This window comes from Pipistrellus hanaki (genome assembly GCF_964339955.1).
Source record: "Pipistrellus hanaki genome assembly, chromosome: 18".
In the NCBI taxonomy this organism is placed as follows: Eukaryota; Metazoa; Chordata; class Mammalia; order Chiroptera; family Vespertilionidae; genus Pipistrellus; species Pipistrellus hanaki.
Window position 1 is genome coordinate 22254826 of NC_140520.1, and position 15017 is coordinate 22269842.

The window sequence follows — 15017 nt, forward strand, 5'->3', positions numbered from 1 at the left end:
TTCACCATTTGGTGATCAGTGCCCTGCGAGGGAAGCAGTGTCTCAGTGCTGACCCTCATGATCCCCAGGCACAGACCCCCAAATTAACTTGTTTGAGGCAGAGCTTTGGAAAGGGTATGTCCCCAAGTCTGTCTCTCTCCTTGTTCATTTCTCTCTGTCAGGGCCTCTCTGCAGCTGTATTTTTTCTGCAGTTGTCTTTGGAATGTTTTTGTGCCTCACCCCTCTCTTCCCTTCCGTCCCTGGCTCCTTTTCTTCTCCCAGGAGATAGAGAGTCTGAACTTGGAAGCCAATGTGACAGCAGATGGAGCCTTGGCCATGGAGAAGGAACTGGCCACTCTGAAGAGTGAGATGAGGGAAGTGGAAGGAGAGCTGGCCAGAAAGGAGCGGGAGTTTGACATGAATATGGATGCTGTACAGATGGTGAGTTCTCACGGCTTTCCAAGGGAGATTCCTTTAAACTTGCCAATATGGAAAACACCTTTCAAGACGAGTTTGTGTGTGTGTATCCTTAGGTGGTTACAGAAGCCCAAGGAGCTAATGACAGAGCCAAGAATGCTGGAGTTACAATCCAAGATACACTTAACAGCTTGGACAGCATCCTACACCTAATAGGTAGGAGTACCCCCAGCTTCCAGCCCCATCCTCCATGCCTTTTTCTAGAAGACTAACCACGAGTCCCGATGAATGGGAGTCTCAACTTTCCTTAAGGATATCAGGAAGTTAGCTTTGTCCAGGCCCAGATACTGTACATTTTCTGGACTCTATGTTAGTTAGCATCTCTAAGATGGGTTACTGAACACATTTGCTCTGAGAGGTGAAAGCCTCTAAGTCAAAGAGCTGAATGTTTATAGGGAAGGTATATTGAAGCTCAGGTTGATAAATAATGTCTCATGGATCACAAAGTAAATAGTGGAGGATTTGAATGACTTGAAAGTCCTGCTAAGGACTCTGGCCTTGATTCTGAGAATCTAGTGGACAGCTCTAAGCAGAGGAATACCATCATCACTGTATATTTCAGACAGATCACTGGGTGGCTGTGTAGAGGAGAGTTAAGGCAGGTTAGACAGAAGGCAGAGTGAGGCTGCTCAGGAGATTGTTGAAGGAACTGAGGAGAGAGGTGATGGAGCCTTCTCTGAAGCCATGGAAGTGGTGAGAAGGAAGCTTCTCCCTGTTTAGGAAGTTAAGAATCACTAGTTGACTCTGCTATGTGTCCCTCCTCAAACCACAGCTATACTTGGATGTAAGAGGTGGCGGCAACTTGAGCTGCCCGGTGGATAACCCAGAAGAAATATAAAGGTGGTAGGCCCATGAGATACTGCAACATTTTAGGATGAAATAGTTCAGATGGCACGGTGTGGCAACAAATCAGGTTTCTCCATAGAACCCTCCAAAAGACATTGATTTGAATTAAAATTCTAGATTTAGGTAGAACTGTTTCAGGCCCTCATTTGGCCTGTTTGATCAAGCTTGGACTACAGCAGACAAGCAACTAGATATTTGATTAGACTCCAGCCACATTCTGGAAAAGGCCTAGTTCCACATTGTTAGTTCCATGGAACAACTTTAAATAGAGTAGAAACTACACTCTGACAAAAATGGATCAATCACCCTGAGTATCTTCATCACCCTGTGAGGCCAATATTATCTGTGTTGTTATCCTTATGGGTCTGCTTTGTGATCCCATTAGGGCCCCTAAGAGTAAAATACCCTGTAAGAGTAAAAAATGCGATCCCGTTGAGATTTTAGCAGCTTTGTTTAGTGTTCTGGAAAAGGTAATGAAACCATGGAGGCCTTTAAATAGAAAATGAGAGAATGGGGAGAGAGAGATAACTATTAAACATTTACTATGTGCTAGGCGCAATGCCAGGTAGTTTCACGGTATGATATCATTTAAGTCTTTATAAGGTCCTATGAGGTGGTTTTATTGTTTTACTTCACACAGGTATAAACTGAGACTCAAAGAGATCTCTTTGTCTCCAGCACTCCTGCTCGTTTGGAGTAGCTCATGCTGCCTCCCCATGGACATAGTTATTTTGTCCCTATGCTTATTTAACATTCTCTGCATGTCATAGGGACCCCTAAATTCGTGAATTCTCTCCTGCCCTAGGTGAAGGATTGGTCTGTTTTGTTGTTTCTACTCTGTTTGCTCTGCTCAGTCCTGGAACAATAGCATTTTAATTGCTGTAGGTATAATACACCCATGCAACCAAATACTGTCACTCAGCTTAGATATGTGAGGCCAACTGACCTTGACTTTGAAATGACCAAGGGTCGCTCAAACCTATTCAAGCCAAATGCGTTTGGCCTGGTGCCCTTCATGCTGACGTCACTTTTAGATTGCTTATGGGGGAACATACCTGAACAAATGGGACGTTTCATATTGGAAGTAAACCAATATCTAGCTGTTTCAGGCCAGAAGGAAACCTTGTGTCATTTCCTAACAGCTGGAACTCATCCTCCAATAGTAAAGCATACCTTGGCCTCTGTGAAGCCTGAAGCACAGCCAGTTTTGACAGGTCCTTCAATGGATAACAACAAGATAATGCTTAAGGGTGGTTCAGAAGGCAGAATGTGGGCTTGCTTCTGATCCTAGGATGAGATCAGTCCCATGTGACCTTCAGCCCCTATCTTTCCAGAGCATGAACTGTTGACTCTAATATCGAAGGAGAATTCCAAGCTTCATATTGCTTACCTGGAGAGCTCAGAATTAGACACAGTGACTATGCTAGTGCTCTCAGCACTTTTCCCAGATTATTTATCATTTAAAATAAACCTTTTAAAAATAAATGCATAGCATATTATTAGCTCTGGACAAGTGAAAGAAGAATTAGTTAAAGATACAGAAGGGCCAGGTAGGTTAAGGGAATCTAACCCACAGCTGTTTTCTGTTAAACTCCTTTTTCATTCCCTCCAATAGACCAGCCTGGCATGGTAGATGAAGAGAGGCTGGTTTCATTGGAGCAGAAGCTTTCCAGAGCCAGGACTCAGATCAACAACCAGCTGCGGCCCTTGATGAAAGACCTGGAGGATAGGGCGCTTCGCCAGCAAGGCCAACTCCATTCGCTGGAGACGAGCATAGATGGTATTCTGGCTGATGTAAAAAACTTGGAGAACATTCGGGACAACCTGCCCCCAGGCTGCTATAACACCCAGGCTCTTGAGCAACAGTGAAGCTGCCATAGTGATTTCTCAACTGAGGTTCTCGGGACACAGACCTCAGGGCTCCAGGAGCTATCTCAAGTGGGTGGGGTGGGATGTGGACATCTGAACATGCTGAAAGGCATGCTTGGGTCAACTGAACCTGATTCCATCCCTGTGGCCGTGGCCAGACAAATGTCTCATTGCACCAATGTGATGCTATTTGCTTTCTGATGCTGGATAAGGAGGCAAATAGCACTGAGTAAGAGACTGATCAAGGACCTGGATCCCAAGGGTAGACTGGATGGAAGGACAAAATGTACGGGCAGATGATTGCCTCAGAATAGGCATAAACTGAGTCCAGGAGTGTGGACAAGTGCTTCTGGGTGATAGCTCATTCATTCTTTGAGTAATGTTACAAAAGGAAAATATTTTAACTTGGCTCATGCATAAAATTCTTCCCAATGTCATAACAGAGAATGAAGTCCAGTCATACTGTGGCCAGTAAAATACTATTGACTTCTAGTGTCCAGTGTTCTTGTTGATCAGAGTTCCTCCCACTTACCACCCAGTACGTAAGCATGTACTCCACTTTCAAGCTGGAAGAGGAGAGCAGTGATGGAGTGAGGAGCTGCAAGCCTGGCCCGTTTGGAGCAATGATGCCTGCCATGCCCTGCTACAATACCTTCAAGTTCTGGACTGAGAGTGTCATCTGTTCTCCTGATGATGCCACGGCATCACCCTATCAGCATTTCCTACTAGCAAAGCAAACACTGGGAATTCACTTTTGAGTTTCAAAGTAATAGAAAAATGTAAGCTTGGGCATTGAAAGAGGTACAATATTATCTAGAAGATGTATTAGTCCTAATTCAATCCTACTTCAAACATTAAAAATTATCTGCACCCATGTGTTATTTCTCTCTCTCTTTCTCTCTCTCTCAAAATGTTCCTACTCACACTAGAGCTAGATAAAAGTCATCCTTCCATCCATTCATCCATCCAGCCATCTGACATATATTTATTGAGTACCTCCTGTATGCCAGGGGCTGGGGTACAGTGGTGACAGTCTCTGCCCTCATAGAGTTGATTGTCTAGTGAGGAAGATAGACATTCACAAAATAAATTTAAACTTACAAATCTGTTTGTCACAAGTGGTGTTTATTGCAATCACCCCCTGGTTTGCAACCTCTTTTCTCAACATGACATATGTTGCAAGACACTCCCTGGGGGGCTCTTGGGTTTTGGCAAAGCTGAGACGGCTCTGGGCGGTGCTCATGTCTTTGTATTCCAGCTGTCCCTCTGCTCCTTTCCACAACCTATTGCAACAGACCATTGAGTCATGACAACACCAGTGGGAATTGCTGGAAAAGCCAGAGGCCCTTCCACCTCGGCTCAGAAGACTTGGGCACTGCCTCACCTCTGTATTCCTTGGATTTTCATGAACATGTTTTTAATAAAGAATAATTCTTAGATACTGTGGTCAATTTCTAATTTGTTCAACTCTAAGCCTGGGGTGTAGGTTCCAAAACCATGGAAACTAAAATGCCTCAGAAAGAGCAAGGAGTTCTAGAGTCAGCATCCTGAAGTCCTTTTTTCTGAGCATCTGTCTGGCCCTTTCCAACCACAGGAGTATTTTGTGAGGTTTCACTGGTACTATCTCCTAAGCATGAAGAAGGATTTATTTCTAAGATACCCTTAGCAAGATGGGGATTATAATGAATATTTTTGTATTTTTATTGGCTATAAAATTAAGGTAAAATCAGTAGTTTGTGGTGCATTGCCATGCTTTCCAATACATACTAGATATATAATAAAAGCTAATATGCAAATCAACCAAACAGCAGAACTGTTTGCACACTGACCACCAGGGGGCAGATGTTCAACGAAGGAGCTGCCCCCAGGCCACAGGCCCCAGGCCTGCCAAGGTGGGTACCAGTGAGGGGTCCTGGATAGTCCCACCAGTCACCTTACAGATCAGCCCTGATCACCAGTCAGGCCTAGGGACTCTAACTATGCACGATTTTTGTGCACTGAGCCTCTAGTTAAAATACAGTAAATTAAGATCTTGAATTGGCCATTACTCAAGTGGCTGAGAAAAGGACTCTGCTCTTGTCCACATTGACCCTCCCTACCCCTGCCAGGTACTGACGGGTCTGATCACTTTGCTTTACCTTCTATAGAAGTGAATTTATAATCCTGCCTTGACACACCCAATCACATATTCTACAAATCTCTTGCTTTAATTAAGTAGTGCCCAGAAAATAAGGTGTATTAATTCTATTAGATCAACTACTATATCACATAGACCTAAAAATGTATATAACTCAAACACAATAGATGTTTTTCTTGTTCCAATAATGTGCCGAATGGGGAGAAAGTTTGTAGGATGGAAAAGCCTCCATGTAATCATTCCAGAGGCCCTGCCATTTATAACGTGCGACTTTTAGGGTCACCCTGGAAATCATCTCCACTCCAGTGGGTGGAAGGAGAAAAAGATATGGAAGAGGCTGAAACCAGTTTGGCTCAGTGGTAAAGCGTCGGTCTGCGGACTGAAAGGTCCCAGGTTCGATTCCAGTCAAGGGCATGTACCTGGGTTGCGGGCACATCCCCAGTAAGGGGTGTGCAAGAGGCAGCTGGTCGATGTTTCTCTCTCATCGACGTTTCTAGCTCTCTATATCTCTCCCTTCCTCTCTGTAAAAAATCAATAAAATATATTTAAAAAAAAAAAAAAAAAGATATGGAAGAGGGAGACACATGGAAGGTTTTTGTAGGCCAGGCCTCGGAGGGGCTATAAGTCACTTTTTCTCATATTCACCGCTAACTTACCAGGGAACTGGGGAATACAGGACGATCTAAAAAGGAGAGAATGCATCCTTAGTGATTGGCTATCTATCTCTGCTGAGTAAATGGCTAGGCAGTACATACACTAGGACAGTGGTTGGCAAACTGCGGCTCGAGAGCCACATGCGGCTCTTTGGCCCCTTGAGCGTGGCTCTTCCACAAAATACCACGTGAGGGCGCACACGTACAGTGCGATTGAAACTTCGTGGCCCATGCGCAGAAGTCGGTTTTCGGCCTGGGGGAATCTATTTTGAAGATGTGGTTCTAACGCCGAGCCAAAGAGCCGCATGTGGCTCAAGAGCCGTGGTTTGCCAACCACTGCACTAGGGAACTTCATGAGGGACCCAATTACTCGGAACATTCAACCATAAAGGACTCCTCAGTGGGATCGATTGTTAAGTCATAAGACTGTCTTCCAGACAAGTAGTCCCTAAGAAGAGAGAAAGGCCATATGACTTAGAGATAGCCTACCTGGGGCTTAGCCTCTGTTACTGTGGGACGCAGCTACTGTGATTGGACAGGTCCAAGCCTTGGACTGATGAGTGGTCACAGTCCTCTCGTGGCCACGTGCAAGTCCCAGCTTGGAGGGCAGGGCTCTCCCAGCACAATTATAGCCAACAGCTTGAACTTGTGGTCCCAGCACGTGGCCCCACGTTCCTGAGTGATGTGGGCTTGATAGAACTCAGGTGCATGTAATTGAGTAGGATCAAAACCCACGAGAATGTTGTAAACATCTTGACCACGCCCTTACTTTGCATCATGGAAATCTGTCTATACAAAAAAGACAAGGCTTGTGGGTGCTGTCGCTCTCTCCATCAGAGAGGCAGTATCCCACCGAGACCCAGCTTTCCTTCTCTTATCTGTCTTTTCTAAGCCTTTCAGCCACCCCCACATATGGTCATCCTTGGCCATGCTGGCGCGGCACATGTTACCAGACTTGACCTGACCCTGCCATATTGAGGGAGCTTTTTTCTTCTGATTTCTCATCAGTACTTGTCATTTGTAGTGAAAACTTTCTTATACTTCTTCTCTGAGAGTTTTCTGATGAATTGTGCAGACAGTGGGCAATTACTAGTACACACATCATCATCTACTTTGATTCATGGGGATTTCTGTATGGAGATGGGAGTAGAAATGAAACTGCCTATGGACTAGAACTTCTCAGCAGATGCATTTCTGGCCTTATCCCAGGATGTGGTTTCCTTCCAGTACTCTTGGGAGGCTGGAGGGAGGGGGAGGAAGACACTCAGTCATGTCCAATGTTTGGAACAAGTCTCAAGGACCATGAATATGTTTATCGTGTCATGGCTTAATGTTTTGCACGGCCATGGGAATGTTATGGATTCTGGCTAAGTTCGGTTTTCCCACCTGGAAAGCAGAGATTGTTGTTGTTGTTTTCTCTGCTTTTGTTACACTATGAATCACATGAAACTTCCTAGGAAATTCCAAGATCTGAAGCTTATGTATTGGTCGTATGGGAAGAAATGTTAATGTACATATATGTTCATTAAAATATCTATTTGACAAGTTCGTGAAAGTTAGCAGATCAAATCAGTGTTTAAACCTTCATTTAAACACGCTCTCATCATTATATATTTTTATGACAGAGAAAAGATTGTTTAGCTTTGTGTCAAAATAGCAAACATAAATACAAGTCATCAATTTACAAGGCGTTTTGAGCATCATTTTCCTATGCCACCAAACCCACATGGATACACACGAAGCTCACTCATCTTAATTTTAAACAACAAAAAAAAATGTTAAGAACTAAAATTATTATTTTTTTTTTAAATAACCACAACTAATCTATCATGTAGCTAAGCCTTAACTGAGCTGACCTAATAGGAAATTACTATTCCACCTTCTGAATCACAGCTGAGATCAGCTCATAACAATCACCATTTAGGCCTACACCAATACAATGTGTATGTCACAACTAAAAACGACATTGAACTAGGAGTTACAGCAGGATTGGGAAATTAACAACTTATTCATTATTTGCTTTTTTACATTGCCAGGACAATGTGCGAGTTTAGCAACTTCTCTCTTACTTAAGATCTTCTGTGCCAAAAAGTTGTTCAAGTTTGTAATTTTTAGACATTTTTATTTCATAAAGAACTGATTTCATAAAGGAGTCAAAGCTAACCAATACCAGACTATGCAGATTTGGACAGAATCTAAAGATTTTATTATTATTTTTTTAGCTGAGAAAACTTAGGCACAGTTCACAAAATTGCTAATTAATTATTCCCTGCTTCTGACTCCTGTGTGTGTTTATAAATACTTTCATATTACATATGTGGCATCAGCTAGACCAGCTCCAAGGACATTTATACAGCTGTTGTCATCTGTCAAGTAGGACTATGAAGAAAAAGTGATATATTCTGCAACCCACAGAGAAGATTCTAGACCAAGACAGGAGACTCCAGTAGCATTGGCTTCTTTATTAACATAATTGAAACATATTGCTGATGAAACTTTTGTCTGTGACTATTCTAAGCAACAACATTTCACTCAAAATATTTCACTGTGAAATGGTGTTGCAACTCAAATGTAACTTATATGAATGAATTGGTTTCTATAAAGCAAATCTTGCTCTTCAAATGGCCAAATCAGTGACCAAAAAGTGACTCAAAAAATAAAAAAACTTCCCCCTCCCCATGCCAATCCTTGAGATCTCCTGGATCCAGCTGCATTCTGGCCCTGGGGCTGAGGAGGGAACATGTGTAACGCAGTCCTAACTAACTGGAACAGGTTAATAGGACACTCCCAACTCACTCAACTAAGAAACCACGAGTTGAGTTTTCTGAGCAGCCATAGGAAGGTGCAGGCTGGATGAATTTCACCAAAGCATCCTCATCCTCATGACCACGATGCTATTCCTAAGGTGTCCTAATTGGATGAGCTGTAGAATCGGTCCCTGTTTCCATCCTTTCCATCTCCTCTGCTGGCCCTCCTGCCGTAGCAGTGGGAGAGATCCTGAGCTTTTTATATTCCACTGATTGGTTTTTGACAAATAAAATATAACATGCTTCTCAGTCCCCTACAGCGTGTGTAGTTTGGGAGAATAGATTTGGGCTGTTAAGATACAAGTTGTTTTTCCCTGTAATTCCCTGCCTTTTGCTGTAGATTGATTATTGGGTCTCGCTTTCTACTTTAGTAGAGCAGCAAGTTCACTTATTCTTCGTGAGAAGCTGGAGCACGAGACCAGAGAATGTCGGGGAAAGGTAGGCCAAGCGGAGACCGGAAGAACGGTGTCTCTAGAAGCTCTAGCTCTGGGTTTCAGGCACTTCAGTAAGAGACTTCCCTCCCCTGTTCTCATGTACATTCAAGGAAAATGAAAGCAAGAGGCTGCCTGGGGGAGGGGGTGGCAAATGAGGTACCAGCTAGCAGCACAGAGCCCCATTCCCACCCCTCCCCTCCGCTCACCCCCCCAGCCAGAGGGCCATTCCTTGAAGAGACAGTCCTTGACACAAAGGGTTCTTGCTCATATCAGTCACTTTCAGAAAAATGGAACATTTTTTTATTGGCAGACAGAAAAATGTGGCTCCAGAACCCTCTTACATGATCAGCCCAGCCCAGGCCTTTCTCACAGACTCGGAGCCATGCCAGCCTTGGGTTGGACTTTGTAGGGAACAGCAGGACCCCAGAGGGGAAGTCAGACTCTGGAGGTTAGCCTATCAGCCCAGTGGTCGGCAAACTGTGGCTCTGTTGCTGACCACTGACCTAGATTCTCGATTCCAATAATTACAGGCTATTGTTTCTTATGATTAAGCCCCTATCCCAGTGGTCGGCAAACTCATTAGTCAACAGAGCAGCAAACCGAGGCTAGCGAGCCTCATGTGACTCCCAAGCCAAAGTTTGCCGACCACTGGTTAGCCTATTGGCACCTGTGGCACTAGTTCAAACTGAATCATCGTTCTGGTGTTGACATTAGCTGGGTCACAGCCACAATGTCCTGCCCTGGACTGAGGGAGAGGCTCTGACCTCCCCCTTAGCAAAGGAAGAATAGGGCAGAATGGGGAACGGACAGGTCTACCCAAAAGGAGATTCACTTTTCCTTGTTGTAAAGCTATTGTAACAATATCCCTGTGATGGACCAAGACAAGACCTGCTCCCTTTTATTCCTAGAAATCTACTTCTATTTTTTCTCTTTAGCTCATCTCCTCTCTCTTTCTGAATCTCCTCCCCCTTACACTGAGTGCACAGAGAAGCCCAGTTCTCTCTCGTTGGTTGTGGACTAAATGGGGCTTAACCCTTTGTACGCCATAAATGTCTATAGGTGCAAGTGGCGAATTTTTTAAATTAAATTCAAAATATCGTGGCGTGTGGAGATGGTTTCCATTTGGACACATGGCAGTTAACCGGTTAACCAGAGTCCAGCTAAGTAACAAAGACTAAAGAGACTAAAGTTATCTTGTCATTCTCGGGTCTGAGCATGTAGATCCTCATAATAAAATCTATCTGTAAATTCCATATCCTTGAGGATTCCATGCCCCACCCACCCACCCCCAGGGAACCCAGTTCCCCATTTTCCTGTTTCTTTGCTTAGACAAAGGCTTTTCTGTCTTTCTCTCTCTAATACTAGTGTCATCTTGAGCATTCTGGGTCCTTCTTATCCTTCCACAAAGCAACTCTTTCTTGGATTCAGAGAGTTACTTTCTAGGATTTCCTCTAAACTGTTGGGATTTCTTGATTTCTGAGGGGAAATCTAGCTACAGTCTTCCTCACCATCACATTTTCCCTCGGAACTGCCATATACAAAGCCATATATAGGCAGCACTCGGATCAGACATAATTCAAGAGAAAGATCCAGATAAAGGCTAAGAAGAGTAGAAACCACATATTAGCTGGTCAGTAGCATGGGAACTGGAGGGGCAGAGGCCATGTGGTGTGATAACCTGAGGGTCCGGGAAACAACATCCTGTTGCTAGGCTCTCCATTTGCTGTGTGATTGGGGACCAGCCATTTAATTCAGGGGCCTTCTGCTCCCTCATCTTGTAAAGGAGAATTAGTTAGATCAACTAATGTCTAAAGTTCTTTTCATTTATGAATCCATGATTCTTAGCCATGAGCACTAAGACCCAAGAATAGAATCTTTCCTTCCCTCCTCTGGAGATGACTACCACAATCCAAGAGGAATAACACCCTCCTGGATGCTATTCTGCATGCTCTTCTGCTGAATCCGGTGTGTAACGCAGTCCTAACTAACTGGAACAGGTTAATAGGACACTCCCAACTCACTCAACTAAGAAACCACTGAAGGATGCTGCAGATGTGAAGTGTGTGGTGGAGACCATTGTTCCTGGTGCCAGATCTCACCCAACCCCTTCTGGGCCATAGCTCGTACTAGATTTTGATAAAATTGTCCTGCTGCTTGGGGACCGTTCCTCAAAGACAATCAGAAACCCAAGAGCCAGGGACTGGATGGGAGAGACAGGGCATGAGAGAATAATTTCCTCTTGGTCTCCAAGGAGGACATGCGCGGGGCCTGAACAAGTAGAACAGAGCATGTCAATACTGTTTCCAGGGTCGGTGGAGGAAGGTGGGGATTAGGGAGAAAATGGATGAAACTATAGTGGCTCTTGTCACGATCTCTATCCTGTGAACCCCCTTCTCTGCCAGGCAGATCTCCTTAGATGATGACAACGATTGCTGGCTTGGCAGGAGATAAGACCAGTGTTATCTTGGCAGGAGATAAGACAGGCTTGGCAGGAGAAAAGAACAAGGCCAAGACTCTGCTTCTCCAGAACTGCCCTCAGGCTGTGTCACCCCAGCTCAGTAGGTGAAGGATCATCCATTTCCACCAAGACAACCAATTGCTTTCTCCTACGTCATCCTGGACTCACATTATGACAGACATGTCCTAGCCAAACAGGCAATAATTGCAATTAGCAAAGATCCCCAGGGATGAGTGAATTCCTAGCATATTTTTCTTCAGAGATGACTGCATCATTAGGACCTGGCCTTGCTTATGTGCTTCTTCTCGGGTGCAAGAATGTGGCCTCCATTGGCTGAGATGGGGATTGAAAATGCCTGGGATGGCAGGAGACCCACTCTCTGCCACCAGTCACAGCCCACAGGAGTAACTGTATAGATGCCACCAGGAAATGGGGATGGACTGGCTCTTTGTGAAGCTAGGCCCAGAGCCTCAGGAAAATGGTCTGAAACTAAGGAAATGAACTCAAATTCTTCTAAGAACCCCTCCTGTTCCCAGACTTGCTTCCCAAGTTTTATAACTTGCAAGTCTCACTCCTGACCCGAGACTGCTGCTGCTGCTGCTGCTGCTGCTGTAGGGGGTGGGTGTGGGTGTGGGGGTGGGTGATGTAGGTAGGTGGGGAGAGGGGGAGGTGTTGGAGAGTGGAGGTGGCTTGGCCTTCTTCCCTGGGTGTGGCCCTCACACGCTCTCTGTGCTGAGTCTGGCCACAGTTTCCCATCACAGGGAAGCGATTCCACAGGAATGCACCAAGACCACAGACGTGAAGAACCACGGACACTGATTTCATCCAAGTTCTATGAGGCGCGAACAACAGCAATCAAAATTAAAACAAAACAAACAAAACAAAAAACAAACAAACAAAAACAGAAAAGAAAAAAATAGCCCTTTGTGGTAAAGGGCATGCTGGGAAGGCGAGAGCCAGAGCTGCCTCCCCAGAGCATGCTGGGAGGATGGGCACCAGAGCCACTCTCTAGCATGCTGGGAGATGGCCACCAGCACATCTCCAAGGACAGCACTTCCCCCCAACTCCCACCCCTACGCCCTCACCCACCCCCAACCCGGAGACTAGAGGAAAGTTTGTCCAAAGATGACTGCGGAGGAAGGATGCCGAGGTTTTCTGAAGGTCCCCACACTGTGGGGGCTTGAGCCGGCGAACGGGAAGAACAGTCAAGATGAGGAGATGGAGAAACAGAGGCCGGAGAGAAACAGGGGACCGACAGAGACTGGAGGGGCCGGTGTGTTGGCGGAGGACGTGGGGAGAGTGCAGCGGAGGGCTGTGTGGCCGCTAGCCCGAGGCGTTGATGTACAGCTGGCTCTTGAGGATGTAGTCGATGACGGGCTGAGACAGGTAGTCCACCACGTGGCCGTCCCCATGCTGCAGGGCCAGCCTGGATGAGAAGAGATGGTAATGGGATGGACATCCTTCCCTGAAGCCCAGCAGGAGGACTGGTCTGCCCACTCTCTTTCAGGGGAAGGGTTACCCAACACCCCAGTACCAGCCTTTGCTTAGGTTAAGTAAATGGAATCCCTCTTAGGAAATGCCCTCTTGTGCCCACAATGTCTCCCCCAACCTGGTGACTCCATTTCATCCTGGCTCTGCCAGTTCTTATGGAGGGACCTTGGGCAAGCGTTTTAAGCCCATCTGTTCTTCAGTTTTCTCTTCCACAAAATGTGGACAATAACTATCTCATTTATCAAAAAAATTAAACGATTCATTACGAAACCCACTTAGCACAGCCCAAGCACACAGTAGGCATTTCAATGTTAGCTATTCTTATCTCGTTTCTTTGTGTTTCTCTGCCCCATGGTCTGTGAAAACAATTCTCATTGGGATTCTTCTGATGACCATTTCCTTTCTTTCCTACAGGAGCCGGATGGAGACAAAGGTGCCCTCTCACAAGACGGGGGGCTGTGGTGGGAAGGCACCCACAGGTACAAAAGGGCTCCAGGGATGCACCTTGGTTTCTGCAGTTCTGCTCTAGCCTTGGTCTGGCTGCTCCCCATTCTCTCCTCATATGATGAGTCAAACGTACCTGCTCTTGGTTGAGCTGACAACAGACATGGGATGGTTGATGTCATCCTTCACCACCATGATGTTGTTCTGGGGGCAGAGCAGAGAGAATAGGTTTCCAGCACCCCCGGCCTCGCAGAAAAGGGCACAGAGCTACACCAGCAGGGAGATGGAGAACTCACTTTGTATTTGCGGAGTATTGAGGAATGATTCATGATTCGGTCTGTGTCAGCTGCGTCCCGGGGCACCACTACGATCCCAAAGTCCCCAACAATCACCTCCATCTGGGGTGGGGGAGAGAGAGAGAGAGAGAGAGAGAGAGAGAGAGAGAGAGAGAGGAAGCATTTGTGAGATCATGACCCCAAGCCCCTACCAAACAACTACTTAGCAGGGTGCAGGTATCATCCATGTGGAACCTCAAGCTTTAGTCCTACACTTGCTTTCTCAGCCCATCCATCAGTCAGCTCCTTCAAGTAACAACCCATAACAGTGTTAGTGAATGAGTGAGAACTTCACTTGGCACACAGAATAGGTGTAATAAATACCCCCTAGACCCATGGTTGGCAAACTGTGGCTCTCGAGCCACATGTGGCTCTTTGGCCCCTTGAGGGTGGCTCTTCCACAAAATACCATGGCCTGGGCGAATCTATTTTGAAGAAGTAGTATTAGAAGAAGTTTAAGTTTAAAAAATGTGGCTCTCAAAAGAAATTTCCATCATTGTAATGTTGATATTTGGCTCTGTTGACTAATGAGTTTGCCGACCACTGGCCTTTCCAAAGTGTGGTACGTGTACCCCCAGGGGTACGGGAAGAGTTTGATGGGGGTACGCGTTGCACCGGAGTTTGGTGGGGATATGCACTGCACTGTGCTTAGCTGCGTCAAATTCTACATTCTCATGAGTACAAGGGTTACTCAGTTACAAAAATTATAGAAGGGGTACACATATGTCAAAGGTTTGGGAAACACTGGAACCGATGAATAAGCATGGTTCTGCATGCCTGAGCACGATCTCTCTGATTCCTGAGGCTCCGGTTGAGTTCATAATGCTGATGAACAGCATGAATGGCACAGAGTCCTATAGCCGTGTGGCAACACAGATCCCATTGCCCAGCAAGAAAAACGCTGCCCCCCCCCAGGGGGCGTTACTGAGAGGGGTTAGAATGCTCCCTGCTCATCCCAGTCAAAGCTGCCGAGGGCCTCAGGGGCATGCATCGGTCTGTGCAGAGGAAGTGATAGGAGGAAGATTATAACAGGGTCACTTCTGAGGTCAGCCTTTGATAGGCGCTTGCTGCCATATGAGAAATGAAA

At 45.7% G+C, this 15017-nt stretch overlaps 2 protein-coding genes across 5 annotated transcripts in view; one reads left to right on the forward strand and one right to left on the reverse strand.

Moving 5' to 3' along the window:
• LAMC2 (laminin subunit gamma 2) overlaps positions 1–5629 on the forward strand; it is a 60354-nt gene extending 54725 nt beyond the window's left edge. For all 4 annotated transcript variants that reach the window (XM_084866573.1, XM_084866571.1, XM_084866574.1 and 1 more), the window contains 3 exons: positions 262–420; positions 513–612; positions 2918–5629. In XM_084866573.1, the coding sequence (XP_084722699.1) occupies positions 262–420; positions 513–612; positions 2918–3171 (513 nt within the window). In that variant the 3' untranslated portion in view covers positions 3172–5629. The remainder of the gene's footprint in view (positions 1–261; positions 421–512; positions 613–2917) is intronic.
• A 6847-nt stretch (positions 5630–12476) lies between these two features.
• NMNAT2 (nicotinamide nucleotide adenylyltransferase 2) overlaps positions 12477–15017 on the reverse strand; it is a 97593-nt gene continuing 95052 nt past the window's right edge. Inside the window, exons 10-12 of the mRNA XM_084866600.1 lie at positions 13892–13993; positions 13732–13799; positions 12477–13086 (exon numbers count right to left, since the gene is read on the reverse strand). Coding sequence (XP_084722726.1) covers positions 12984–13086; positions 13732–13799; positions 13892–13993 — 273 coding nt within the window. The 3' untranslated portion in view covers positions 12477–12983. The remainder of the gene's footprint in view (positions 13087–13731; positions 13800–13891; positions 13994–15017) is intronic.